The sequence below is a fragment of the Denticeps clupeoides genome, chromosome 2 (genome assembly GCF_900700375.1).
Source record: "Denticeps clupeoides chromosome 2, fDenClu1.1, whole genome shotgun sequence".
In the NCBI taxonomy this organism is placed as follows: Eukaryota; Metazoa; Chordata; class Actinopteri; order Clupeiformes; family Denticipitidae; genus Denticeps; species Denticeps clupeoides.
The window spans coordinates 27,688,861-27,715,573 of record NC_041708.1 but is presented as its reverse complement, the minus strand read 5'-3'; the positions used below and the strand labels follow the sequence as shown (position 1 = coordinate 27,715,573).

The 26,713-nt window shown below is 45.4% G+C and overlaps 2 protein-coding genes across 5 annotated transcripts in view; both read left to right on the top strand.

The window, feature by feature from the left end:
* Positions 1-6,591, top strand: part of l3mbtl4 (L3MBTL histone methyl-lysine binding protein 4) — a 60,273-nt gene extending 53,682 nt beyond the window's left edge. For all 4 annotated transcript variants that reach the window (XM_028966041.1, XM_028966037.1, XM_028966038.1 and 1 more), the window contains exons 18-20: positions 98-270; positions 4,358-4,420; positions 4,937-6,591. In XM_028966041.1, coding sequence (XP_028821874.1) covers positions 98-270; positions 4,358-4,420; positions 4,937-5,092 — 392 coding nt within the window. In that variant the 3' untranslated portion in view covers positions 5,093-6,591. The remainder of the gene's footprint in view (positions 1-97; positions 271-4,357; positions 4,421-4,936) is intronic.
* A 5,933-nt stretch (positions 6,592-12,524) lies between these two features.
* On the top strand, positions 12,525-19,917 carry tmem200ca (transmembrane protein 200C, genome duplicate a). Its single transcript, XM_028969907.1, is given in 3 exon segments — positions 12,525-12,747; positions 16,688-17,241; positions 17,244-19,917. Coding segments are annotated over 2 exon segments (1,584 nt in total). The 5' UTR covers positions 12,525-12,747; positions 16,688-16,715; the 3' UTR covers positions 18,302-19,917.
* Positions 19,918-26,713: the final 6,796 nt, after the last annotated feature.

The following is a 26,713-nucleotide window of genomic DNA, read 5'->3' as shown; positions in this document are numbered from 1 at the left end:
GTTCTCCTGACCAAACTGTTGTTCGATTTAAAGCCAATCGTATTACGTGTACACGGGTAATTCACCACCCGCTGCCTTGTTTTTCCCCCGCCTCTAGATGAGCCCACCGCTGACAGTCTGCAGCAGGCCCTCCACCAGTCCGTCTTCCTGTCTGCGATGTCTACTCACCCCAGCCGGGACCTGCCGCTGTGCTGGGAGCAGCACTGTAAGCTGCTGCCGGGTGTGGCGGGGGTGCAGGCCAGCCTCGTTGCCCACTGGACTGTAGACGAGGTGAGCAGTCTGACCTCCACTGACCCTGAGGCTTTTAACCAGTGTTACTTCAAGCTAAGCCGGCTGTCGATACGTAATCATGGAGGATTTTCTGCACCGTAAGCACTTTCAGGTCTTTCAGGTCTGCAGACATTTATTGCTTCTTACTGCTAAGCAAGCATAGCACAGGCACAATAGTGTGTGTTGTTTCGTAGGAGCCCGGCACGCATCAGCCATGTAAAACCATGTTCCGCTTTACGTCCCAGAGGCTCCGGTCAGCGCGCGTGTAGATGAACCGTTCACCGAGCACACATCCTCCCATGGTGGGGTTATACGCCGGCCACTGTTTACTCGCTCCGTCTCCTCCTCCTCGTTTCTGCTCGGCTGCTGACAGAAGGCTTTATGCTCCAGAGGAGGGTCGCCATGGCAACCAGGTGTAACTGTAACTCTGACCCGAGTGGCCAGTTAATGAACGCGCCGGGGCTGAAATTACAGTACAGGCCACGTAAACTGGGGTTAGCTGCTGCGCTGTGGATGAAATCAATTATGCAATATTATTAGATGAGCTGTCACTTCTACACCAGAGCTTATGTATTGATTAAAATGAGTTTCTCCGCTCAGATTATACAAGATTTTATTTCACTGTCTGATGCATTATTATTAAAGTATGGATTGCCATGTACTTTGCATAAATCACTTTTTTTAATACTAAAAATTGAATGAGGTAAACTTCCAACCCCAACCAAGTAGCAGTCATTTACTTTCAGACCTTGTATTTTTATTGATGATAGAGAATATTCTAGTAAAACAACCAGTCAAATGTTTGGACACACCTACTCTTGCCTTTTTCTATGTTATAGAACAAAACTGAAGACACAGGGCTATGAAATAACACTTTATTTATTTAATAAACCAAAAAAATAGCAAACCAGGCAAAAAATGGAACATTTGAGTCTGTCCAGGTTGACCATTTGAGTCTTTTGCTGTGATTGCAGCATTTCACACTCTTGGCTTCTCTCATTTCCAACAGTCCTGAAGGTTATATGCCGAACTTTATCACTCACTCGTGTTAATGAGCATCTCATGAGGCTGCTTTTGATGATAACAAATGTGAACAAAGCAGGCATGAAGGTAAAAAGAGTCCACACACATACTTCACTTTCTCCTGCTACAAAAATACTTAATATGTTTCCTGCATTGGATTCTTCAAAATTTTAATCTTAGAGCCACAGATTAGGTTTATCCAAACATTTGACTGTATGTGTCAGTGTCAAAATTCTGACACCTTAGAATATTTATATTGTATATTATACTATATTCCCTGAGCGTGCGCAGTGATGATACTGCCCCACGGTTAAATCATATCAAAAGAGACATAACTAGACCTCGGACAGTTATTTGCACTCTGTTTATTTGTCTGCATATGAAATGGATATGAAACAATCCAGTGCCACCTGGCATAAATACTTTCACATATGTTCCTATTTAAACAAAGGCGAAAAAAAACATACAGAGGTCACCGTGTCATATTGAAAATGTCACAACATCTCCGTGGACCCGCTCGGCCTAAGTGTTCATTTACATTCAAACAGGCCTTAAAGCCCAGTCGTAATCTTCCCCGTCGCCAACCACTTACCCCAGCGGCCGGGCAACACTGATTGATTATTCTGCCTTCCTCTACTCTCCTCTGCGCCTGACCGCACTCTGCTTGTGTCTGCAGTGATGTCCAATCAGACCGCTGATGAACCCAGGCCCAGCTCTGAGCCGCGGTGGGGGGCGAAGCTGCCCTACTCTTGGAACAATTATCTTTTTGGGCTTCATGAGTAGATGTACCTCATGGGCAATAGGTTTCAGTGATATTTTATGCAATTATGTATCTAAAATGTGTTGAGTCCTTTGGGGAAAGTTTCCTGGAGGAGCTTGATCTTGGACTTTAGTGGATTCTATGACGTTGAAAACAGTCTGTTTTGAAACGGATTCTGCTTAATCTGTATCCAAACAAATTCTATGATTTCATGCTTTGGGACTGAAATATAAATGTAAATTAAATTGGATGTGAAATGCCCTCCAATACTGGTGCAGTGTAGAAAGAAGAAGCATTTCTGTGGTTTGGAAAGTTCTGAAAATATAAACATGAGGACACAGGCAGTGTTGCAATTCTGTAGCACAAATTAGAAAATGTATGTATCTATAGTGCTACATGTAGCCAACTCCCAATGTTAAACTCGCTGACATAATTTGATATTGGGGTAGTAGTAGAGGTTAACACGATCGCCTATCAACCAGAAGAGCACAAAGTCACAGGATCTAACGTCCCTTGCTGACCCTGAACAAGACACTTAACCCTGAGTCTCCAGGGGGACTGGCCCTGTAACTACTGATTGTAAATCTCTCTGGATTAGGCCATCTGATAAATGCCGCCATGTAAATGATGTTGATAAAAATTCCACGCAGGACCGCACAGTACTCTGACATAATGAAGATAGGCCAATCTAAAATTATTGAATGCATAATGAAGTTATAAAGCATTATAGCATTGGTTTGTACATGAAATAGTGTTTAAATTTGCTGCACTGTCAGTTAGAGTAAGGTTAATCAGTGTCTGGACATTTAATCAGGGTGTCCCTGCTTTCCTGCTATGAATGCATCTCTTCCAAAAGCAGTCTGAGACACGGCCAGGCAGTACGAGTGTCTGCAGCCTCATTACCTGCTGCAACAATAGATTCCTGCGCCATTAACGCAGCCTTTCATTTGTTGTACCCCCTAAGTCTCAGAGCTGTGGTGACAATGGTAGCAAGAGATCCACGTCAGTGCTGCAGTCTTTCCCAGAGGCAAGATTTTGATGACCTAAGGGCTGAGCACGGAGCGTCACAAAAATTTGGTGCAATGTTAAGCTGCGCTTATCTGCGGGTAGAGCGTGGAAGATCCTCTTACGACCGCCAGTATATTATTCTTAAACGTTTAAATATCCAGGAGCCGTGATGGCACCCTGGCCGTTTCAGATGTGCTTTGCACATAGCTCGTGTCAGTTGTAAAGCACCGGTTATCAATCTCATCTCCCTGCCCCTCCCAAGGATGTTTGCACTGTGCCCTCTCTCCTGCCCTGGCCGATAAAGCCCTTTTCTCCACCATCTCCTTCCGCGAGCTCAGCGCCAGCGATAAAAACAGGAATCGGCGCCTCATTTTGAGACCCGCTCTTCTAACCACTGAATAGTTTAATATTTGGGTGAATTTTTGGGGGTGCTTGTTAAATTTAGCATGAACTGGATATGATTTTTAGCGCTTTTCGTCGCCTTTTGTGCTTCTCTTCCAGAACACTACCAATTTTAAATTCAAACGCAAATATATTCCTCACTTTTTAAACAGGCTATTAAATGGTAATTAGTCTCATATATGCCCACACAAACACTGCACATGTGCTGCAACAGTAAAGAGAGCATATTACTGAAAATGCTTAATTGTTAACAGTAACAGTAAACACCAGCTAATGCTAACATTGCTAACCATTGTAAACTTGTAATATGTAGCACTGTACAACTAATGAAGCCCACAAAATGAAATGTTTTTAACACATCACCCTTGGTGAGCAGTGGGCAGCCATGACAGGCGCCCGGGGAGCAGTGTGTGGGGACGGTGCTTTGCTCATTCGAACCAGCAACCTTCTGATTATGCGGCCGCTTCCTTAACCACTAGGCCACCACTGCCCTAATATAATGTTAAAGCCTGCAATCGTATATAAGGTTAAGAGTATAAAACTATAACAATAAAATGTGTGTGTGTGTGTTTTCTTTCATTAAACAAAGCTAACTGATTGCTGTCTTCCCACACTTATCTTTCTGACAAAGAATGGTGGTTTGTAGCCTAGTGGGTAACACACTTTCATAGGAACCAGAAGACCCAGGTTCAAACCACGACTACCATTGTGTTCCTGAGCAAGACACTAAACCCTGAGTCTCCATAAGGGCGTCTGATAAATGCTGTAAATGTAAATCATTGTCAGATTTATTATTTTAATGGCAACATTGCGGCCAAGCAGGGGTGGTCCTCTGAGGTGGTCCTAAAGCAGTTTTCCATAAAGGATGTTGTAACATGTGTTCTCCCTCTTTAGGTGGCCAGCTTTATCCATTCTCTACCCGGCTGTGTTGAGCAAGCCAAGCAGTTTAAGGAGGAGGTAAGTAATGGCAGGACACTCCTACAAGCCTTCCTGTTTTGGGAGCTTCAGGGGACAGTGTCATTTCCGCAGCGTGCTTTAGTTAATGAGCCAGGTCCGGGCCCAGATAGCCTTTTACCCCAGCCCATGTGGTTTCATCTCGGGGGCTCTGTGACCTGGAAAGATACAGTAATATTCATCATGGTGACACTGCAGTTGTTTTGTTGGCATTTTAGGGAGGACAGTGCTCGTCTTAAATTAAAAGTTATTTAAACTTTGCAGCAAATCGTAAATTAGTATTCAGAGCATGTGGCTTCACTTACACTGGCCTTCTGTCTAGTACAAGTAAAAGCTGTTCTGAGCGCTTAGTAAATTAGCAGTTACATATAAATTAATGATCTTAAGCATGTCATAATAACACACTATAACAAGTGCTATTATTGCTCATATTAAGTATTAATCATGCTGTTAGGAAAAATATATCTTTCTCATTATGCCTACTGTTTCAAATGCTATTTTTGTTTTGCATCTTGCTAGCAAATTGATGGGAAGGCCTTCCTGCTTCTGACTCAGCGGGACATAGTGAAGATCATGAGTGTGAAACTGGGCCCCGCCCTTAAGATCTACAACTCCATCCTGATGTTCAAGCATGCCGAAGACAGCCAGTCATCCAGCAAATGCACCAACACATGAAGCCCGAGCCGAAGCCGGTGGGCACCCTCGGGTGAAACGTGTCAATCTACTGAACCGAATTCATTCCAACTCCCCTTACCTTGGTGCCCAGGCACTTCTGTTGGAGGACTCCACCAAGAGACCATGTGACATTACTGTGACTCACAGGTCCCAGTGTCTTTTCTCCCCTTGACGTCACTTCCGAATCTGCCTTTAAGCGTTCAGACGAGCTCCTCAAGGCGCCAAGGTCAACTCGCCTGCCGACACACAGCAGTTTTCTACTCCCGTTTGCACTGCAGCCACTCTGCTCACCCCTCAGAGGCTCGAAACATGACAATCAGTCCTTCATACAGTACAGCAGCGGGTGTTACTGGGTCATCGAGGTGCTATTTGTATACAAAATACAGTCTTAAAAGCTTACATTGCGACTTGAGGTACCACTTTTCAATCCACTGACTTGAAAACAGGGACAGACTCAGTGTGTGTTGTCTACTCCTTCATTTGACTCGATTTTGTATAAATGTGATATAATTTCACTGTATCTACTGATTCACCATTATTTATTGTGCAAATTCTGAGGCTTTTTGCACAGTCGAAGGAAAATAATAATAGTAATAGTTCTAATATATACATTTTGAAATGCCAAAATTTCTTTTAAACCCAGAGAATTTATTTTATAATATATCGCACATCGGATTATTTAGAGGAACGTCAAGAGTCAATACAAAAATGAATCTTTTCACATAGATCCAAGAGGTTCATATAAATCCAAGTTTCTGTTTTGACCGCTTGTTGCAGTTTGAAGTAGCACCAAAGCTTTGTTCAGTCTTACGTTTTGTGGTGACTTCAAGCATTCTGTATTTCTCTCATTTTTTTTGATGTAGGCCAGGACCAATTTAAGATGTAGACACTTTAGGCAGTTTGTTCTATGGTTATTTTTTCGATGTCCTCTGCTATATTATTGGAGGTCAGTTTTGAGACGTTAATATTTGTTCTGTTTCAGGGGTCATAAGATTATTTATGAACTTGTTGATGCACAATTAAGATAAATATATAAAAATATATATATATATATTTGCTATAAATCTTGAATTTTAGTGTAACTACAACTTAAAATTAGTTTATTTGCTTTTTTATTTATATTTGTGGTTACTGAAATTTAGCGAAAACACCAATGAAATGTTCAGGAATGTGAAGCCAGTATCTTTCCTCCCCCGCCCCTCGTCCTTCCTTTTCACCCTAGGGCCACCTTTACCCAAAAACGAAGAGCATCTACGTACATTCTATTCCTGCGTGTATATTTCTCACTGCTGTGATGTGCAACACTGCTGTTAAGTGCATGGAACATTCAGGAACAGGATGATTTTAAAGGCCTGTGGGACACTTTTCAGCCACGAAACAACCGTGACATGTTTTCTGTATATATTTCTAGGCTGTGTTTCCTACACTGAATTTACACTTTGTAAAACCAAGCTGCATTCAGATCATGCCTCCAATAAACTGTACCAACGCTCTCCCTACTCTCTGTCTGTGTGCATCATCCTTTGTGTTCTCCTGTGTTCAGCATCATCAGAAGTGATCACGTCACAAGATTCTAGCTGCGAGACGAGCCTGGCTTTTGTTATTAGGCCTGCTTGAAGGACTTAACTTTACAACCCATCTTTTAATAGAATTGAAATAAATTGCCAGCGAGTTGCTCCAGGTTCTCATCCACTTAAGACTAAAGAAAAATAACGAAATCTCATGTTGCCTGTTTTGCCAACAGATTCCAGGTTTTTATTTTTATCCCCACATAGAGCTGGTTCTCTGCAGATCTATTTATTTTTCATCCAGCTTAATGAGGCCTCAGCACAGTGCAACACTAACAGTCCAACCAGGCGCCACAGCAGCGGGGTTCATCAGAAGAGACAGAGGGAGACAAACTGAACTGCTGCTGTCTGTTAACTGAGCCCAGGATGGCAGCATCACACTGCCATGCATTTCCTGCGCGGCTTCAAATGCTTTCTAGCGTTCCAACAGCTACTGGCAAAGCACTCCTTCATTTAAACTAGCATTCTAGGGAGGACCACAAGGTCTAACATGGAAGGAAAGAACTTACAGAAGCTAACATAAAGACTAAAATAAAAGATTACCCAACCGAACATGTGCCCTCACCATAAATGAAAAAAATATTAGTAATAATGAAGATGTGCATGAGACTCAACAGGAGTAAAAATGCAGCGGAGTTTCAGCCCACCTCTAAAGGTCTCAAATCCCTCAAGACTTTCTGGAAATATGTTGGAATTACTTCAACCCAGCAGAGTAGTTTTCAAAACTGCAGTGTAGACAAAAGTGCACTTAAAAAAAAAAAAACCCTCCCAGCAGTTGAAGTTCTTCCAGATGGTTCTTTCCTTACGTCCTGCGTCTCTGACAGATTTGTCATTCTGAAGATGGATCACACACTAGCCTGGATTCTGCTAAGCGGGAAAAAAATAAAAAATTTAATGCCACCCTGATGAAACTGAGAGTCAGCGAAAATGCACAACAAAATGAAGTCAGTGATTAAGTTAATGAGGATCAATTGTTCTCTGGTGTCTTCTCAATGCATCAGGCGTCCCCAATTAACACACTTGCATATGAATAATAAAAAGTAGTCTACTGACTACTGACATGACTGTACAATAAATATTGGATATCTCTGAGCTCAAAGGATTTGCTGAGCAGCGTTCAGCCAATAGCCTGGCCGATTAGGCGGTTCGATGCAAATCGCACCACCGCAACACCGCTGGCGCTTGGGACGTTGCTCCAGAGAATGCACACTGCGCTCAAATATTCATGAGCAGCTCAGCAATTTGGCATGTGTTATTAGTGGAATTTCAACAGCAACAGTCCTCCTGGCTGGATGATCGCATCAGCCAAATTTCACCGAACCTCTGCCACGGCCTTAAACATTCCTATTCCATCCCGCTCCACTTGCTAAGCCCTTCCTTGTAGTTTAGGTGGTATGTTATTTCATATTAAGGTATGTAACATTACTGGATTTCCTGACCAGTTTAAGCTTTTGATTCAAATAGGATCAGTTGTTTATTTAAGTCCATCGATTGAGGAACTGCTGCAGATGTAAATTACGTACATTTTTGTTCAGTGGATTTGATCTGTGAATTTCAAGATTCCGTGGTGTATATGTGTGTGTGTGTGTGTGTGTGTGTGTGTGTGTGTGTGTGTGTGTCTTTCCCCTCTACACTTTATATGACAAAAAAAAAATCACTCAAGCTGTTGGATTCCGCAAGATGATGATCCATGTTCTCCCTAGCAAGACAGGAGAATGTTCCACAGGGGGCCCATGTTATTGTACTGAATACTACAAGATTGGAATCCAGGTGAATTTGGGAAAAATCCCACCGCTTCATGCTGTAACCAGCACCGTACTGTTTAGTCGTTCTGCATGCACAGCCTGCACGCGGAAGTTTTTTAAGGATTTACCATTCCCGCTCGCTAATTAGAGGTTTCCTCCAAGGGCCTCATTTTGAACTCCCTGCTATTCCAGTAATGGCAGTCTGAAATGGCGTGAGCCATGGCCGCTGCGGTCTTCATTTGACTAATGTGGGGCCCGGAAATTAAGTTATAGATTTTTAATGGTGGACATTTCGTGACAAAGCATGCCAGGGCCACAGAGCAGGCGTGCGTTAACCCCGACAAGCAAATGCGACATAGAGTGGCCTAAAAGTTAACACTGTCTGGCTTTATAGATATATTTTCATGTCACACACTGACCGGTACATATTTAACATGGATCACACATTAATGGAAGTACCTGGAAAAAAAAAAAACGCCTTCTGGCTAAAAAAGGGACTGAGTCCCTCTGGGTCACTAAAGCTCTTTTATGCGTTGGGAGATTTATTTTTTTCTTTACAGGTCTGATGACGTCAGGCTTTCTGGGAACACTGAGGGAATTCTTCGGTCACAGGCCATTTTAATGTGCATTGGTTATTAAGAGGCAGAAACACAACACAATGACATTTTCACTTGAATAAGTGCCTAGGGGGCTACCAAAAAAAAAAAAAAGAGAGCCATCAGTCAACTTAACTCCTCGAGAACGGACAGGGACAAGGTGCGGCGGGTGGCCTTTGGGAAAAGCTGCGCTGGGGGGATAAATGGGGCTCCTGGTATAGTGGTTCTTTTGTGTCTCTGGGCAGGATTTCAAACTGCAGCAGGGGCTCACTTCAAAGGAGCAGCAAAGGAGAAGGGAAGAAGGAGGACCTTTCGCCAGCACAGGCTCCTTCTGCAGCCTCTCTGGGTCAAAAAAGGCAACGGCTGAGCAAAGATGAGCTTTCTGTGGGGACGAGGATCTATCTGCAGTGCACTTGCGATCGGCAATGAACGTATTTCAGAAATATGACAGGCGGCTGGACAGAGAGCAGCTGAACTGGCTGAACTGCAGGCTGCTTTGTGGACCTAGTCGGCAGTTTATGGCTGTATCATGAAATGTGCGGTTTTAATGGCGATGATTACTGGTGCACGGATGGCCATTACCATCAATGAAAACTTGACGAACAGCAGATCTATTCCGTTAAAGGCCATTTTAGGGGCTTTGGTCGTAGGTTGCAAAGGGCCCAAGGTATCCGTTTATGCCCCTGCTCGGCAGGATTTGTATTGGGGTTGGGGGAGGTTTCAATTTGCCTGGAACATGTACAGGGTTCGTTACATTTAGCAATGGTTAAGAAGGCAATTATTCAAATCCTGCAGCAATTTTAGACGATGACTGCTGCGGTATCATAGCAACAACGCCCAAGAATCAGCCCAATATCAATACCCCCCACCCTTTTTTTCAGCAGCGAAAAACTCCCTGTTACAAACTGGCGGCGTGGCATCCTAACAGACACTCCCTGGAGCCGCGGTTGCCAGATCTGTGCAGAGAAACAAGCAATTGCACACCCCACACAACACTTCGCCGGGAAAGATGGGAGAAAACTGGCCAATGCAAGTGCCTAAAACCCTGGTGCAATTTTAGTGTCAGCATTACTGTGTTTTTGCAGTTTGCCACAATATGAATGCGCAAATTTGACACCCAGCACAGTCTGAAAACAAGATCATATTAGAGGAGGCGGTGCATCTGGGGCTGTCGAGTCATATGAGTTTGAAGTAAAGTGATTGTCATTGTGAGACACTGCAGCACAGCACACGGTGACACAACGAAACGTGTCCTCTGCTTTTAACCATCACCCTTGGTGAGCAGTGGGCAGCCATGACAGGCACCCAGGGAGCAGTGTGTGGGGAGGGTACATTGCTCAGTGGCACCTCAGTGGCAACTTGGCAGTTTGGGATTCAAACCAGCAACCTTCTGATTACAAGGCCACTTCTTTACCTGCTTGTGTCATTTATAGTTTTTCTAGCTATATCATTCAAACTGTATTGTTGCTCTGCATCAGTATTTTTTCCAGCAGGGACCCATTTGTTTATCTTTCTGTTTGTCAATCTCTGTCCTTTTTCTCATTTTCAGTAACAAATTACAACATTGTCCTTAAGAGGACCTCCAGGAAAGATTGGGATCACAACCACAACAACAAAAAATTCACTGCAAAATTTCACTCAAATCACTGTGGCCTTTTACAACATTTTAGTGAAAGTGAACTTGAAGTGCCTGGTTAGCAGAGGTTGGTAAGGAAACGGACCTGAAATCGGAAGGTTTGAATCCCGAACCACCAAGGTGCCACTGAGGTGACACTGAGTAAAGCACCATCTCCACAGACTGCTCCCCAGGCAACTGTCATGGCTGCCCACTGCTCACCAAGGGTAATGGTTACAAGCAGAGGACACATTTGTGTTGAAATATCCAACATTTCTACTTACAAGCATCCTACATGATGTGGTCCAGTTCAACATGTTCATTGGAGAGAAAAGTTATACTTTTCTCCTGTAGAGATAACCTGTACAGTATTTAAGTTTTAGTTAGTATAGTTTAGTTTAGTATGTATATACAGTACAGGTCAAAAGTTTGGACACACCTTCTCATTCAATGTGTTTATTTTCATGACCATTCATGACCACATGTGGAGTTATGTACTTAACAAAAAGTGGAGACCTGGCCTCCACACTCACCGGACCTGAACCCAGTCGAGATGGTTTGGGGTGAGCTGGACCGCAGAGTGAAGGGAAAGGGGTCAACAAGTGCTAAACACCTCTGGGAACTCCTTCAAGACTGTTGGAAAAGCATTTCAGGTGACGACCTCTTGAAGCTCATCGAGAGAATGCCAAGAGTGTGTAAAGCAGTAATCAGAGCAAAGGGTAGATATTTTGAAGAAACTAGAATATAAAACATGTTTTCAGTTATTTCACCTTTTTTTGTTAAGTACACGTGTTAATTCATAGTTTTGATGCCTTCAGTGAGAATCTACCAATGTAAATGGACATGGAAGTAAAGAAAACGCATTGAATGAGAAGGTGTCTCCAAACTTTTGGCCTGTACTGTATGTATATATTTTTATTTTATGATTGCACTATGGGGGGTCTGTGTGAAACATTATTTCAATACACACTATACACAGTATACTGTTGTACTGACAATAAACCAGTCTTGAACCTTGAATCTTGAACATTTCGTTGTGTCACCGTGTGCTGCGCCGCAGTGTTTCACAATGACAATCATTTCACTTTCAACTATAATGGCACACTGCCACTACTGCCCTTCAGCCAAAATTGATTATACGTCAGAAACGTGTAATGGACGTCTTTTAAATGTTACCTTGTACGTCAGTAAACAAGTCACACAATGCTGAAAAAAGAGGTAGGTCACGTAGCGCAGAGCGTCTGGCTTTTACCAAGACACCTACTGCTGGAGCCGCCGTGCTGCTTCATCCCCGTCAGAACAGCTCCCCGTTCCCGCGACGCGACGCGTTTCTTTTACGCTTCTGGCAACCCTGCTCGCCGGGGGGGGGGAGAATCCAGCGGCGCTTACAACGAGCAGAACTGGCAACACCGTCCCCACTCAACGGGATAAAAAAGAAGCCAGCGGCGCTTACAACGAGCAGAACTGGCAACCCAATCCCCGCTCAACCCGATAAAAAAAGAAGCCCGCGGCGCTTAGAACGAGCAGAACTGGCAACCCCGTCCCCGCTCAACGCGATAAAAAAAGAAGCCAGCGACGCTTCGAACCACCAGAACTGGCAACCCCGTCCCCGCTCAACGCGATAAAAAAGAAGCCAGCGGCGCTTACAACGAGCAGAACTGGCAACCCCGTCCCCGCTCAACTGGATAAAAAAGAAGCCAGCGGCGCTTACAACGAGCAGAACTGGCAACACCGTCCCCGCTCAACCCGATAAAAAAGAAGCCCGCGGCGCTTAGAACGAGCAGAACTGGCAACCCCGTCCCCGCTCAGCGCGATAAAAAAGAAGCCCGCGGCGCTTAGAACGAGCAGAACTGGCAACCCCGTCCCCGCTCAACGCGTTAAAAAAGAAGCCCGCGGCGCTTAGAACGAGCAGAACTGGCAACCCCGTCCCCGCTCAACGCGCCGAACGATAAAAAAGAAGCAGCGGCGGCAGCATCAGATGAGCGAAGGAGAGGAGAGCAGCACCGCAGTCTTCCGCGCGTCTGTCCGAAAATGGGATTACGTGCACTGCGCGGAGTTTATTTTCATCGGTGAAGGAAAGTTTGAATATGTGATGGCTATCGCCCTCTCCCCCACCCCACGCGTTCCTGCGGTGAGTATAGAGTTTTTTCTCTCTTGCGGGGAACAGAAAATCCGCGTCTTGCGTCCATCGCGCGTCTCTGGGGCGTCCAGTAGACGCCACGACCGCAGGTGCTCCTTCTTAAACATGGTGCGTCGGGGAGGAAAGAATAGATCAAGTTAAAGAGCGTCGCGTCCTGCGTCTTATTCCAGAAATCAGCCCCGGTTGCACCTTTTTAGTTTATTTCGCACCCACCGCGCTTCTGTCCGCGGTCCCGATCGATACCGTGCAGCGGTGCGCATCTGCATACGGACAGAACCCTGAACCCGTCAGGCGGGGAGGGGAACATGTCCAGATTAGGCACGAAAGGAGAGACACAAGGAGGATTTATGCTGGAATATTGATCCACAGAAGTTGCTGCATCGCGACATTCATAAGCAGGCATGATGCAGAATAGCTGCATGATGGACGAGATGAACTCCAGCACAGTCACAAGGCAACAAATGTAAAACGAACATGAAGGGATGGTTGTCGTGGTCATTTATTATTATTATATTTTTTTGGTGATTTAACCTCAACAGTGACATTTTCCCCCACATAGTCCTCCCTTTATGTGTTAAAGAAAGATCTGTGTGTTTTACTGGGCCGTGGACTGCTGGTAAAGTTTTGGCGACCCTGGACCATCACCATCATTACCGCAGGTTCCAGTGTGAGCGAACTGCCGGGCAGAACGAACGTACATCCATGCATCTCAGATGGAAGAGTGGCCGGATTCCATCCGGTTCTTCCCCGGACTCGAGCTCTGACCCGCAGTTCATCTGTCGAGAACCGAGCCCAAAATCTCTGACCAACAGGCCGCTGCCAACCTCTGCTTTGCCGTGACGTTGGGGCGGAGGGGACGCTGGTGGCATCACCCGTCCCGGTCATGTCCGGCGGACTCTGCTCGTGCGGCGTGATGGGAAGCCACGAAAGACGTCACCGCAGGACGGGACTGCGGTTTCAGTTACTTCACTGCAGGGCCGGTCATGATGTCTTCAGTGTCTTCAGTGGTGCTTATGGACAACGTAACAGAACATTATCCATTATACATGTGTTATAAATGGATATTAAGCTGGATCATGATATTATTGGCTAAGATATTGGCATGAAAATGGGAGTTTGAGCAATATGTCACCTGTCACTCTTTAATTGCGTACACGTTTTAGGCCTCGGTTGCGTGTGTGTGGTTGATGTAAAGTACACGCTCTTGTGTATATTCCGTAAATTAAAGTGCGTTCGTGGAACGTATGGCGTGTTTTCATAAGGACACCTCTACTCATATCAACGAGTGGAGTTTAACCAATCTGACACGATGATCGTCTGCGTTGACCATTAGAACCTGCTCATCAGACCCCAAATGAGCTTCATCAGCGCTCCCTTTTCACATTCCGTCTTAAGCCCTTCTGTCAAGGCACAGCGACCAAGGTGCCACGCCGCGTGACACCCCGCCCCCCCACAAAAGGGACGGGATGGCCACAGCATTCCGGACGTGCGTCGGACGCCTTCTCTCAGTCATTACAGTCGCCCGGGGACGCACCCCACCGCGGTCCCGAGACGGACTGCCGTCCAGCCGCGCGCGTTTAATGTGCGCCGATGACTAATGGAGGGGGAACTGGCGCTCTGTAGCGGATTCGCCCTCATTAGTCGCAACTCGGCAGACGCTTTTGAAGTGACAGGTCATCTCTGGGTGACATCTCTGTTCCAGCCAACGCGAGTCGTAATTAAAGGTCATTCTTTGATCAAGAAACCGCGTCCCATCAGCTCCAGCAGTGCGGTGTCAGCCCCTCGCCCGGCTTCCAAGCCCCCGGTGATCACGACAGCCATTTCCTTGTTCGCCCTGATGCTGTTGTGTTTGCTTTGATGGCAGCGTCGGCGCCAACCTTTGAACCGCGTGTATGATGCCAGAACGGAGGCTTTAGCGAACATGACGCTGACGCACGAAATAAAAGTGCTTTGATTCGACAGAGTTGCCCTTTCTCCATTTCATTTAACATCGAACGAAATTACCGCTCAAGTGTGTTCATCAAGATGTGTTCATCTTAGCTCGTAGGAAGAAACATTTAAAAAAAGTTTTACTCCTAATTTTGACAGCTGAGTGCAGAGCTGCCTGGTCACTGGAATCGACCAGCAGCCTCAAGGCCGCAGTGAAACCATTTTCATGCTAAACGTAACCGTGGACGCCGTGTGGGGCTCAGCGAGAGGTGCGCAGACCCCCCGAGAGCATGGTGGAGCCGGTCCAACATCCGCGAACGCGTGCCGAAGGCTCGGGCCACCATCGGGGCAATGAGCGGCGGCCCGCATTAACGTGCGAATTGAAGTGGTGACGAGAAAATATGGAATCACTAGATTAGATTTACCTTCAGATGGAATTTGAAACATTTTCCCTGAAAGACCTTTTAATTCAGCACAGTATATATGGATGGAGGAAGAATGACCTTTTGAGAGGCAAGAACATAACATCACATCACAGAATTTTAAACGTTTCATTTTTTTGTCAGACGTGCACAACTGCTGCAGCCGGTACAATCTGCCCTGCAACTGGTTAAAATAAGCATGCGATCGCCACTAAATTGATACTAATAAGTGTTCATTTATACATTCGGTTCCTGTTTTTTATGCCCATTTGAAGCCTCTGAGCTTTACATCGCAATTACCATGCAAACGGCTTCTAATTATGCAGACGCAAGCCTTCTGATTATTAATAATTAGACAGCGTTTGGAGTTCTGTGCAGAACACACGACGCCTGGATGCAGAACGGCTTCAGAAAGCAGAAGCAAATGCCAAAGCGTCTTCAGCTCAGTGGTAAAGCATCTCTCACCTAAACGTGGACGGCCGAGAGGGACCGCTTCCGCATTTTCCATGTGCACTCGTGTGGATGGCTGCCTCGGACTTCAAATGTACTCCCTGGTTTGCTGTGCTTTTGTAGCGGCGTATGTCGGCGTGTGTGTGTGTGTGTGTGTGTGTCTGCTCTCTGCCTGTCTGTTCACGTTCTGCCATATTCCCTGGAAAAGATGAACTGAATTCCCCGCGCGGCGCTGCGTTCGGCCAGGAGAACCGTTCGCTGTGACGCGTGACCCGGTCCGCTGGCACCTCGTAAGCTCGTGTTGCACCTCAGTCTGAAGCGACTGCCTGCTTTGGCGTGTTTCGGCGCTCTTTTACGAGGAGGTATTGATTACGTGTCTGTCAGGCAGCAGGCACGTACGCCAACACCGTCGCATTGGCCTGCCGCTGCATTAGATTTGGAAATTTGGTGAACTGCTCCTTTTATCACTTGTGCCCGGCAGCTCCAGGGGACCTGTTGGCACCGTGGGGACCGGCTCTTGGCTTATTTGAGGATGTGATCCGGATGGCGTGAATGCGTTTGGAGTCGCATCCGTCAAAATGCCCGGCCGCATTCCTCCACTCCCACGCGCTGCATCAAGCCCTAGCTGCGAGCCTCCGAGTGACATTCCGCTGCAGTCACCCGGATCGTCCCAGTGTTACGCCCACTCATCTCAACCCTGTTTCCAAATGAGCAAGTGGATATTGGAATGCCCACGTCCCGCTTTGATGTCCTCAGACCGTGAAGTCTGCCATAATTTTGGCTTCGAGTTCGCTCAGACTTGTTTGGCAGAGGCTATACACCCACCTTGCTTGCTGAACAATGGCTGAACATTTTTGGAATTATTTACCATAATGCAATGGATCTATGTTTGACACAGACCCAAATCACTTGAATGTCCCATAAGGTTCGGGCATATATGGCATGACGTTTAGCTTGACCCGTATCAAATGGTGGTGAAGTGTAATGGAGGTTGTGGTTGGTCTGGTTTAATGTTCTTACTTCCTCGTTTTGAGACATCCAAATCGTTTTCGTTTCATGAGGGTTTTGTCGTGAGCACCATTAAGAAATTGCCAGTAATGACCTTGCTTCTATCCTCTCTCTCCTCCTAGGATGATTAATTGACCAGCCACCTCTATCATGATTGCGACGGGCGGTCTCCTGCGAATATCTGCGAGGCGCCAGGACTCCCTTCATGCCAAGAACCGGGCAGAGAACAAGCGCAAGAGGAAAGCCAAAAAGAAGAGGAAGAATGAAATAGTGGTGGTCAAGGGCAAGCTAAAACTGTGCTCTGTATCAGGACTGGTTGCTGCAGTGGGCATACTTGTGCTCATGATGGGTATCGCGTTGGCCGTGCTGGGCTACTGGCCTAAAGAGAGTCCTCTCTTCCCGGACATCGAGGTTCCCCAAAAGCCACAGGCGGGCGGAGAAACGTTGGACAAAATCATTTCTGCGTCCGTCAATTGGACAGGCCTGGATAGGCTTGTGTACAACATAAGCAACGATTTCAACGACACTGTCGAAGATGCGCCGACGTTGGGATTCTTTGCAGAGTTCTTGAAGAGGCATTTGTATTCGGACAAGCTTAAGGTGTTTGGGCCACTTATCATGGGCATTGGGATATTTCTGTTTATATGTGCCAATGCTGTTTTGCACGAGAACAGAGACAAAAGACAAAGATCATCAATCTTAGGGACATCTATTCCACTGTTATTGACATTCACAGTTTGCGGACTAAGGAAAATGTGCCACTTAATGGCTTTGTGAACTATGTGCAGTCCAAAGGTTTGGAGGGCAAACCAAGCTCCATGTACAATGCTGCACTGTTGGGAAAGAGTTCCTGGCCTCCTGGCTCTCAGAAACCGAACCATGAGGACCTGAGTCCGACAAGACGACATTCCTTTAGCAGGTTCCAGGCCGCGTCGCTTGACAAGCAGTCCTTCACAGACACGGTGTACAGCATCTGCAAGGAGCAGAGCAGAACCAACAAGCCATGGAAAACAAGGAACATTGTGCCGTCCTCTGTGAATGCCTTTACTCTCCCCATGGTCAAACTTAACAACCTGGCAATGGAGGACAGGAGAGCGTCACTTAAGGTAAGGCGAGGGAGAGGATGGGCGGACACTGGTGACCATGTGGATACCTGCATCTCCCCTGATGTTCGGGGAACCACTGAGGCAAAAGTGGAGACGTGGCAAACTCATACAGTCCTTGGCCAGGACTCAGTGGAGGTGTACAAGAGCAGTGGGAGTCTCCCTGGGACACCTCGTGTCTCCCCACAGGGGTCACAGGTGCAACTGCTTCCTCCGTCACCTGGTCCCACGGTGACCGGGTCCCATCTCTCCCTTAGTGCTCTTTCAGATTACTCCAGGTCGATTGACCTGGGCATCTGTCCATCTGTACCTGTGGATCAGCAAATGGAGAGATTGCGGCGGCTCAGCTGCCCTCGCCTGGAGGTGCACAGCAGTGGGGGCTACGTCAAACTCGGGGACCTTGGAGGGGAGTCATTTGAATCAACAGAGGTGGCCTCTTTTAGTTGTTCTGCCTCAGTAGAAGCAATGGCCAAAGGACAGACTGGAGCGTCTCCACACACACAACAGGACCGACGCAGCGGCGAGATCCTCGATGGGGAATCAAGGCAATACTCCAACAAAGAAAAACTCGTCATGATATCGCAGTCGGACACGACTCTGGACGATGAGGAAATTGAAAGTATAGATAATTAACGAGAGGACTTCTTCGTCCACGATGGCTGGTTTTACAAGGCGCGTTATAAATTACCCATACATCCACAACGACGGACCTCCATCCGGCCATCAAAACACTGTTAATACTGTACGTGTCTGATGCCTTCAAAGATTTGCAACTTGCATTACTATTATGAAATTGTACATCAGAAGACCAAACCCAAAGACTCTCCTGGCGGTGCAGCCATGACCGCTGCCTCTGACGGAGATTTTAAGCAAAAACGTGCAGAGGAACGGCTCGGCTTTGAAAATCCATGGTAGCACAGCTGCATCTCCACTAGATTTAGGAGTTTATCGGTCGTGTAGAATTGTATCTGTGGCCGTCCTACCTGCGTGGTTACCATTCCCTCGTCAACAGAATTGCAAGTTGCTTTACCAGCAGCATGTATTTGTACCGTAGCATCCTTGCACTTTCTGTTTCACTGTACTTTTTTTTTATTTTATTTTATTCAAACCTAGCAATATGCCCTGTTTTGACTGCTGGTGAGAGAAGTTTGCCTAATTTTTTTTTTATTATATTTGTTTGTGACTGTTGACTTTTTTAGATTTAGCATTGCTTGTTTAGGGAGAAAGGTTGGTTTTGGTCAGAGAAAAAAAAACCTGTATGAGCACAAAGTCCCTTTCAATTAAAATGAGATTTCAACATTGGTACAAGTCTTCAAAAACCTTACTGCCCTACCACAGCTCAGCTACCGAATGCAAAGAAAGACTAATCCAATATCTGTAACCTTCGTTTGACGGGCCAGGATTTGGATGCAAAAGGACATCCACGAGCGTGATCCTCTGCGCTGCAAATTAAATTTCCTCCTGTGAAGAAACAGAATAAAACCTTCAGACGCCAGTAGTGCCATTGAGCTGAACACGACCAGATGGAAATATGAGTAGGAGTCAAGCCTCCTTCAAGGAGGCATATTTTCCTTTCACCTCACAGATATAGGACTTGGAACGCAGTCCTGGAGTGACTTCAGCGAGGAGAGATATTTCCATCTGGTTATGGAAAGGAGTGGCATGCATTATTAAAGCAGCCTGCAATGAGAAGTAAAGCACAAAGGGATGTCCCCCGATTTTTAGTTCTCACTAGATCATTTGCAAAATGCAAAATAATTAACAGGTTTTATTCATTAGCTTCTCTCAGTAATTCATCAGATAAAAGGCAAGGCATTTGTAATGTCATTCTGCCCTACACTGTCTCATGTTATTATAGACTTTACCTTGTTCATAATATAAGTGGATTATTTATTTATGGTTAATATATCATTAAATAACCATTCACATTATCATAAAGTATTGGTGTACTGCCACACTAATACTTCTTTTTGTGAATAAATTAACACAAATTTGCTATTTTTTACCCCAGTTCCAAGTGATATATAGAAGCTTTTTCCCCAAAACTACAATAGATGGGATTTAGCAATGAATGCAGAAATATCAATAACAGTGCCGTTGTTAACAGTTTTTCGTCTTCACTTGAGGATGGTGGTGAAGATGCTGTTACAGTTCAGTTGAGGTGTGTTCTGACGGCCGCAGCGTATTGACTACGTGACCTGACCTGTCTGAACATTTTAACACCTTTTCTTCTTTTTATAGAGGGCCATCCCTCCGGCTGTCAGGTTTTTTTTTTTTCGGAGCCGCTGTGTGTGTGTGTTTTGTGGAGGTTTAATTAGCGCCGGAAACTTGCACATATGCACAATAGCTGTGGCCTCGTAATTGCTGCAGAGTGTGCAGTCCTCCCTGCAAATTCACCGGGGCTTTCACCCCACTTTTTTGGTAAAAGTGGGGTGTGACTAGCTGTGATTCATTAGTGTAATGAACCCTCTGTTCCCCTGACAATTGACATTAAAGCAAGATTAATTACACCATACAAAGTAATACACACACTTTTGATGCCCATTATATAGCACGGAAACCTAGTATTTTCCCATCATACCTTATATACATTCTAGAAACTTCACAACTATTGATCTATGCACATTTAATTTGGGTTATGAAACTGATGAGACAAACTATCCCTGGGTGTCATGTGTGTTCTGTTGCTGTAAAGTGAAGTGATTGTCACATGTGATACACAGCAGCAGAGTATGTTCTGGTCTTTATATGTATTTCGAGAAAATGGAATATATTTTCAAAGTGAAGTCATTAAGCACAGCGAAAGCTTACAGTAATCGCGACTTTGTTCTCAAGGAAGCAGATAGACATGGGTTCGTTGTTACCGCAGTATGAGGCAGGGTTCACTTGAGATGGAGCGGCGCCCGATGCCTGATTCAGAGGCATTTTCCTTGGTTCGACTGTTCTAGCCAGACATCAGATTTGAGACACACAGAGTGATGAAAAGTTTTGCCCCATAAGTCAGGACAGGATGCTCTGCAACAAGTGACAACATGCATCAACTCCTAACAGGAAGTTGAAAATCTGAACATACATTTCTCTAGTTGCTGTATTCTTAGCACAGTTTGCACAGATTTTTTATTTTTTTTTTGTTGCATAGATTGCAAAACAAAAAAACTGCTATTAACCTATAAAGACTACCAGTGTAGCTTACTTCCAGTGGACTGGCCTACAGACCTATAAGACATTGTCGGATGGTATTCCTGCATTCCAGACAGTTAAATTCCACTTGAAAGATGGAGGTTCGGGCAAAAAATCCCCAAATTCACATTGGCTGCTAGTGAGCTGCGCATTTTTATCGAGTTTTCTCGAGTTCCTCCGGAACGTGGGCAGGCAAAGACAGCCCAAAGAAGTCTTTGAGAAGAAGTCACCAGACCACCGCCTGGATGGTCCGACCACACAAAAAATGGACTATTGGCTACTAATGAACATCCCAGCCATGGGACAGACAACAGCTTGTTCCATAATCAGCCGTTTAGCAGCAACCCTGCGGTGATTCCTGCTGCAGGCGCGACCTACCTGATGGGGCGGGGCTCCCTCTTCCCATTTCTCTCCTCCTTTTCTTCAGAAAGGGTCTATGTTTCCCTTGTTTTTTTTTTTTTATAAAAAGCCTGTTGAGATGCGCCGTGGCTTCATCGCTATGCAAATGTCCTGCATTCAGGAAACCACATGGGTGGTTTTTATGGGTAATTAATAGGAGCATCTTCAGTGCCCGGACGGAGGAAGGAAGCTGCATGTGTTATGGAGAAACAGCAAGTGCAGGTTTGGCCTGGGGAACAATGGGAAATAAAAATATGGAATCAACATCTCATCTGAGACAGGAGGGTGTAATAACGGATTCTGATTGCATTACGTAATGACAGAGGCTGTTTACATAATGGCACAGAAACACAGTTTTCCCTCTGGTTCCTTTTGTGGTTCTTCATAATAACAGCATGCAGCCCGTACGCAGATCTCTTTTCCTCACAAAAAGAAAACAAAACGGGAGGATTTATGGCAATATATTTCTATAATATCTGGTTGTATTATTCATGCATTTCATATTGGAATGGATCACCTGCGGAAAACTGTGAGTCACGGGGATTAGGGGGAAGGAAGGCGAGAAATCAGAGCCCTTCAGGCTGCTCCGGGTGGAGAGAGTGTGGGATGGATGTTAAATGGCTGCTTTCCATAAATACTCCCAGAGAACAAATCGTCTCTCGGCGCCATCTGCAGGCCACGGGCATGCCTGAAAAGCTGGAGATGCTGTACATGGATGGATCCATAAGCCAGTCTTCAACATATTACATTCTTTACATAAAGGTATTACACATCATAATATTTTCACGTTTTTTGTAATTTGCACAAAAACCAGAACTCCTCACTTGGGTTTTACGGTCATTTCCACCACACAGAATAAAAAAGTATGGAATCAGTGTTTTATGAATACTCGAACTTCCAATTTCATTTCATTGGTGCTCTTTCAATGTTTCAGAACTGAAAAAAATAAAAGTTTGTATTTAGAAAGGAGAAACTGTCTCACCCTCCCATGATGTCGGGGGCAAGAAAAAGGGCAGAGCGGTTCAGCAGACAGTCTCCAGCAGCACCCTGGAACTGTCAGTCAGGCTCCACACGAGTGAACAAACACCATCAGAGCGACTGGCAGAACATTTCAGAAGATGGAAATCATGCATTTAGACTCATATTTGGCCCAGACTGGATTCTGTCTATTTTTATTATTATTTGTTTTTGATGCCTCTGGTTATTCTCTGCACAAAAGAACAAAGCGTTGTGGTTCTTCCACAGACCTAGACTTTGCAAAGCACACAGAAACCAAGCAAGGTGAGACCCATTCACGTCCCCTTTTTTGGGAACACGTTTTACACTAATAATCTGTCCGAAGGACACTTATGAGCCTATTTCTGTGTGCAGCAAAGTCTTCCTAAACGAGCGGTAATTTAAATCATGCCTGTACTGTAATTAAACGCATCAATACCAGTGTTACTATGTATCTATCGACATATCTAAAATGTAATGTACACTAACTATCTGCATTGCAATAAAAAAAGGGAAAAACAATCGAATGTTGATCAGAGGTAAATGTGTCCTGAATTAATTCCCTAAATTATACAAAAATAAATTGCAGCACAGATGGAGAACGTATTGGTAATGCGGTCAAAATCGACACAATGTATAAATCCATGAATGAATATATATATATATATACCTTTAAATCCATACATGAATTAAAGATTCCATCAGGCACGATATCTCAGCTAGAACGCAATGAATACAACAATGAATGCCGTTGCTCACTCCTGAGGATATTCAGCTATTTATTTTTACCTGGTTTGTCATGTGAAGCATGTGCTGACCTTTTTGGCCACTATGTGGCAGGATTGCAACACTTCTAGTGAAACAAAAATATTCCTCTTCTATAAAATAAGCATTTGTCTTACCAAACAATGAGATGCAGCATCTTCTGTGAAACTGTTTTGGTCTGATATCAGGAAAGTTAGATCAAATCTATTTAATTTAGAACTTCTCTTTAAATGTCATACGGTGCTTTAAAAAGAGAAATATGGACAGAAAAAAAAAAACAATGTCATATTTCATAAGTTCACCCTGTTGTATCTGTAAAAAAAATTAAATAAAATTGCATTAGGCAGACTAATCTGCAGCCTGTTTTCAATTTGCTACCCCAACTCCTCCAGCTAATCCAGTTAGGCCCAGGTATCCCTGGAGATTTGTCCCGGTTCATATTTAGCAGGGGTTTTATTTTTCTGGCATCCGTTCTCTCTCCCCTGCTCCCCAAACCTCTCGTACAGGCTCAACAAGATGAGAATTAGATGGGAAAACACACACACACACACACACACACACACACACACAAGTTTAGCTGCATTTTAAAACCAACACTGTAGTTACACTTGTACTGCATTTGGAAAGTGTTCAGGATCTCTCCCTGGAATGGGGTTTTTGTCCAGTTACATGGATCATTAAGGCATTCCCTGACGTCCTGCGGGGCGGGCGGAGCTCACGGGGCCAACGTCTTCAAATTCCCCACAATGCCTTTCGACTGGGTGAGTCGCTGCCATTATTTTTCCCGTGGAGGTTTATTGAGGGTTTTTTAAGGTGAACCAGAAGACCACAAAATCAAATGTTCAATTCCCCACCCCCACGTATCTTCATTTAATTCATCGTGTCCGTAAAGCTCTGGTGAATATTTTGTCCATGAAGTGCACTGGACGGGAATGATTGGATGCTAGTTTCACATCATTATTCTCATTTACAGGGTTTCCTTTCTTTGAAATAGAGAAATTGCAAGTTGAAAGCAAGTCGAACCACACAACAATGGGTGTTCAAAATGAGATTAATATGGAAATAATGAGTGACGCTGTACAGACCCCCAATCCAGAAGTCACGCAAATCAAATCATCTCAGCTCCAAATTACCACCAATCAGAATATTCATTTTGTAATCATCATTTCTGAGGACTTAAACGGTGCAAATAAAACAGTGCAGTGGGAGGAAGAGGCAATGTCACTGTACTCCAGGTGACAGATAATGTAAATGAGACCAGACATCTCACTGGCACATCAAAAGGACAACTGTGTCGGCTGAGCTTTGTTTAGGTGTGTGTGTGTATGTGTGTGTTTCCTATTCATAGCTTTGGTGAAGCAAAGTCTCCAGATCTGACCAAATCTGCTAAGCCACAGGGGAGCCGCCACTCCGCATACCAAATAAAGCCCAACAGCAGGATTTTTTTCCTCTCGTAACTGTGCAAAGAAGCAATGATATACAAGCATCTATTATATATGAAAAACAATGAACTGTTTAGGGATCCAAAAGGCAACTGGCCTTCCAGTTCACTTATTTATACATTTAAAAAAAAATAGATCATTGTCATTGTGATGCACTGCAGCACACCACATGTTGACACAATGAAATGTGTCCTCAGCTTTTAACCAGCACCTTTGGTGAGCAGTGGGCAGCCATGACAGGCACCCAGGGAGCAGTGTGTGGGGACAGTGCTATGGCCGTTCGGGATTTGAACACACGACCTTCCGATTGCGGGTCCGCTTCCTTACCCGCCAGGCAACCACTGCGCCGTCTGGCAGGTTCTGATTCACCCCAGTCTCTCTTATCGATTATTCAACATTGATCAATGATATTACTGTCTATGTTTGCTTGTGTCTGTCACGACTGGGTCACAGCCACTGGAAACTAGGAAAGACCTCCAAAAAAATTATGAAGGGTTAGGGTTGTGTTTGGGGTATGTTACCTTAGAACCTAAAGCAGTGGACACATTTCGTTCTGTGCACCGTGTGCTGTGCTGCAGTGTATTTTCTTTTCGGGGTCTGTGGTGGCCTAGCGGTTAAGGAAGCGCCCCGTAATCAGAAGGATGCTGGTTCCAATCCCGAACCGCCAAGGTGCCACTGAGGTGCCACACACTGCTCCCGGGCGCCTTCACTTCACCTTCTTCTTCTTTCCTTACACGCTGTACCAGTTTCTGCAATAAACGGCTTGTAGCGTGTGTTCTATTCGTCCCACACTGAACTGACTCTGTACGACGATGAAGGGATCGTTACCCTCAGATGTGCATAACGTCCCAGATTAAAACATGCTCGGTTCCCACGTGTTCCGTGAAGATTCAATTGAAAGGCCACCGGGCGATCGCGCGTAACCAGACCAATGGGAGTCGTCCGTCTGCCCCTGGGCGGGGCGGGGGGCGTGGCCTGGCGCACGCCGCGTTCGGTTGTGGCTCTCGGCGCTGCGCCGTCCGGCAGGTGCGGAGTTCCGCTTCGCCCCGCTCTCTCCTGTCGGCTCTCGGACCGGCGGCGCGTAAGACGGAGCCCGCGCAGGTAAAGTTGCTTTAAATGTGAATATCTGTGTACGCGCGCATGGTGTACAGAAGCGATGTCGGGTTGTGTTGTACGCGGGTGTGACGGTCTGGGTAAAACCGACTTGGATGTTGGATATAAAACCTGGATATTCTCTTTTCATCAATAAACTATAAATAAAAATAATTAAAACAAACCCAATAATTTCCTTTTTTGTACTGCTGCTGATAGTTGCTATAAAACACACACACACACACACTTAATGATTTGATGTTATTTATCTATCGATTTATCGCCGACGCGTTTGTGTAACAGCGGTCGGCTGGAGCGTCAACTACGGAGGAGGAGGAGAAGAAGAAAGAAGAGAAAAGGTTCGGTCGGGAGCCGCGGTCTCTGGGCTCTAATGATCCTCCACCCAAACGCGTCGCTTTGTGATATTAATGCGTAATACGTCATGAGTGCATGTTAATGTCCGTGTGGCGCCATGATGTCGGTTTTTTCCCTATAAATAAAGGACGTTGCTGTTTTTCATGTAAGTGTTGTCGGTTACGTAAGCCGCATTAATGCTTTTTCTCTCTCTTCTTGCCCTGGCGCGCCGGCTGTGGTGGACGTGGCACGGGATGTGACCTCCACTGGTGAGTTGAGCCGGGATTATTTGACCTCTGACCTGCGAGCTGGGCCGATCTCTGGCCATCGCGGCCCGTGGTGGATTTGGCAAGCGGGCGTCCTCGCGTAATGATGGGCGCAGCCCGGTCTGGGTGTGAGTGCACGGCGTCTCGGGTACTCGGCCACGGCCTTCGCTTGAAGCCATTTAGACGGAGGAACAGCGGCGGGGGCTTCAGCCAAGGTTGTCTTTGGGACGGACTGTCCTGGCTGGGCTCAAACCGACCTGCACCCTTTTTAAATCTCCTGAAACACCACCGTGCTGGATTAACCACAGTGAAATGTCAGCAGAGCTTTTTTTTTAAATTGCTGTTGCCCTCTTGCCCTGGTTATTTATTTGGTTCCTTGTTTTAAAGGGATGACGTTCTGCCATTTTCCCCCACTGGTCCTAAGTATTTGCCTGCACCATGAGCCCTGTAAAAGTGAAAGAATCGTTATTGATCGGCCGTCCACATCAGACTGGCCTTTCTTCCATCCATTACAAGGATGACTCATGAGAACGGGCCCTTTTTTTGGAGTG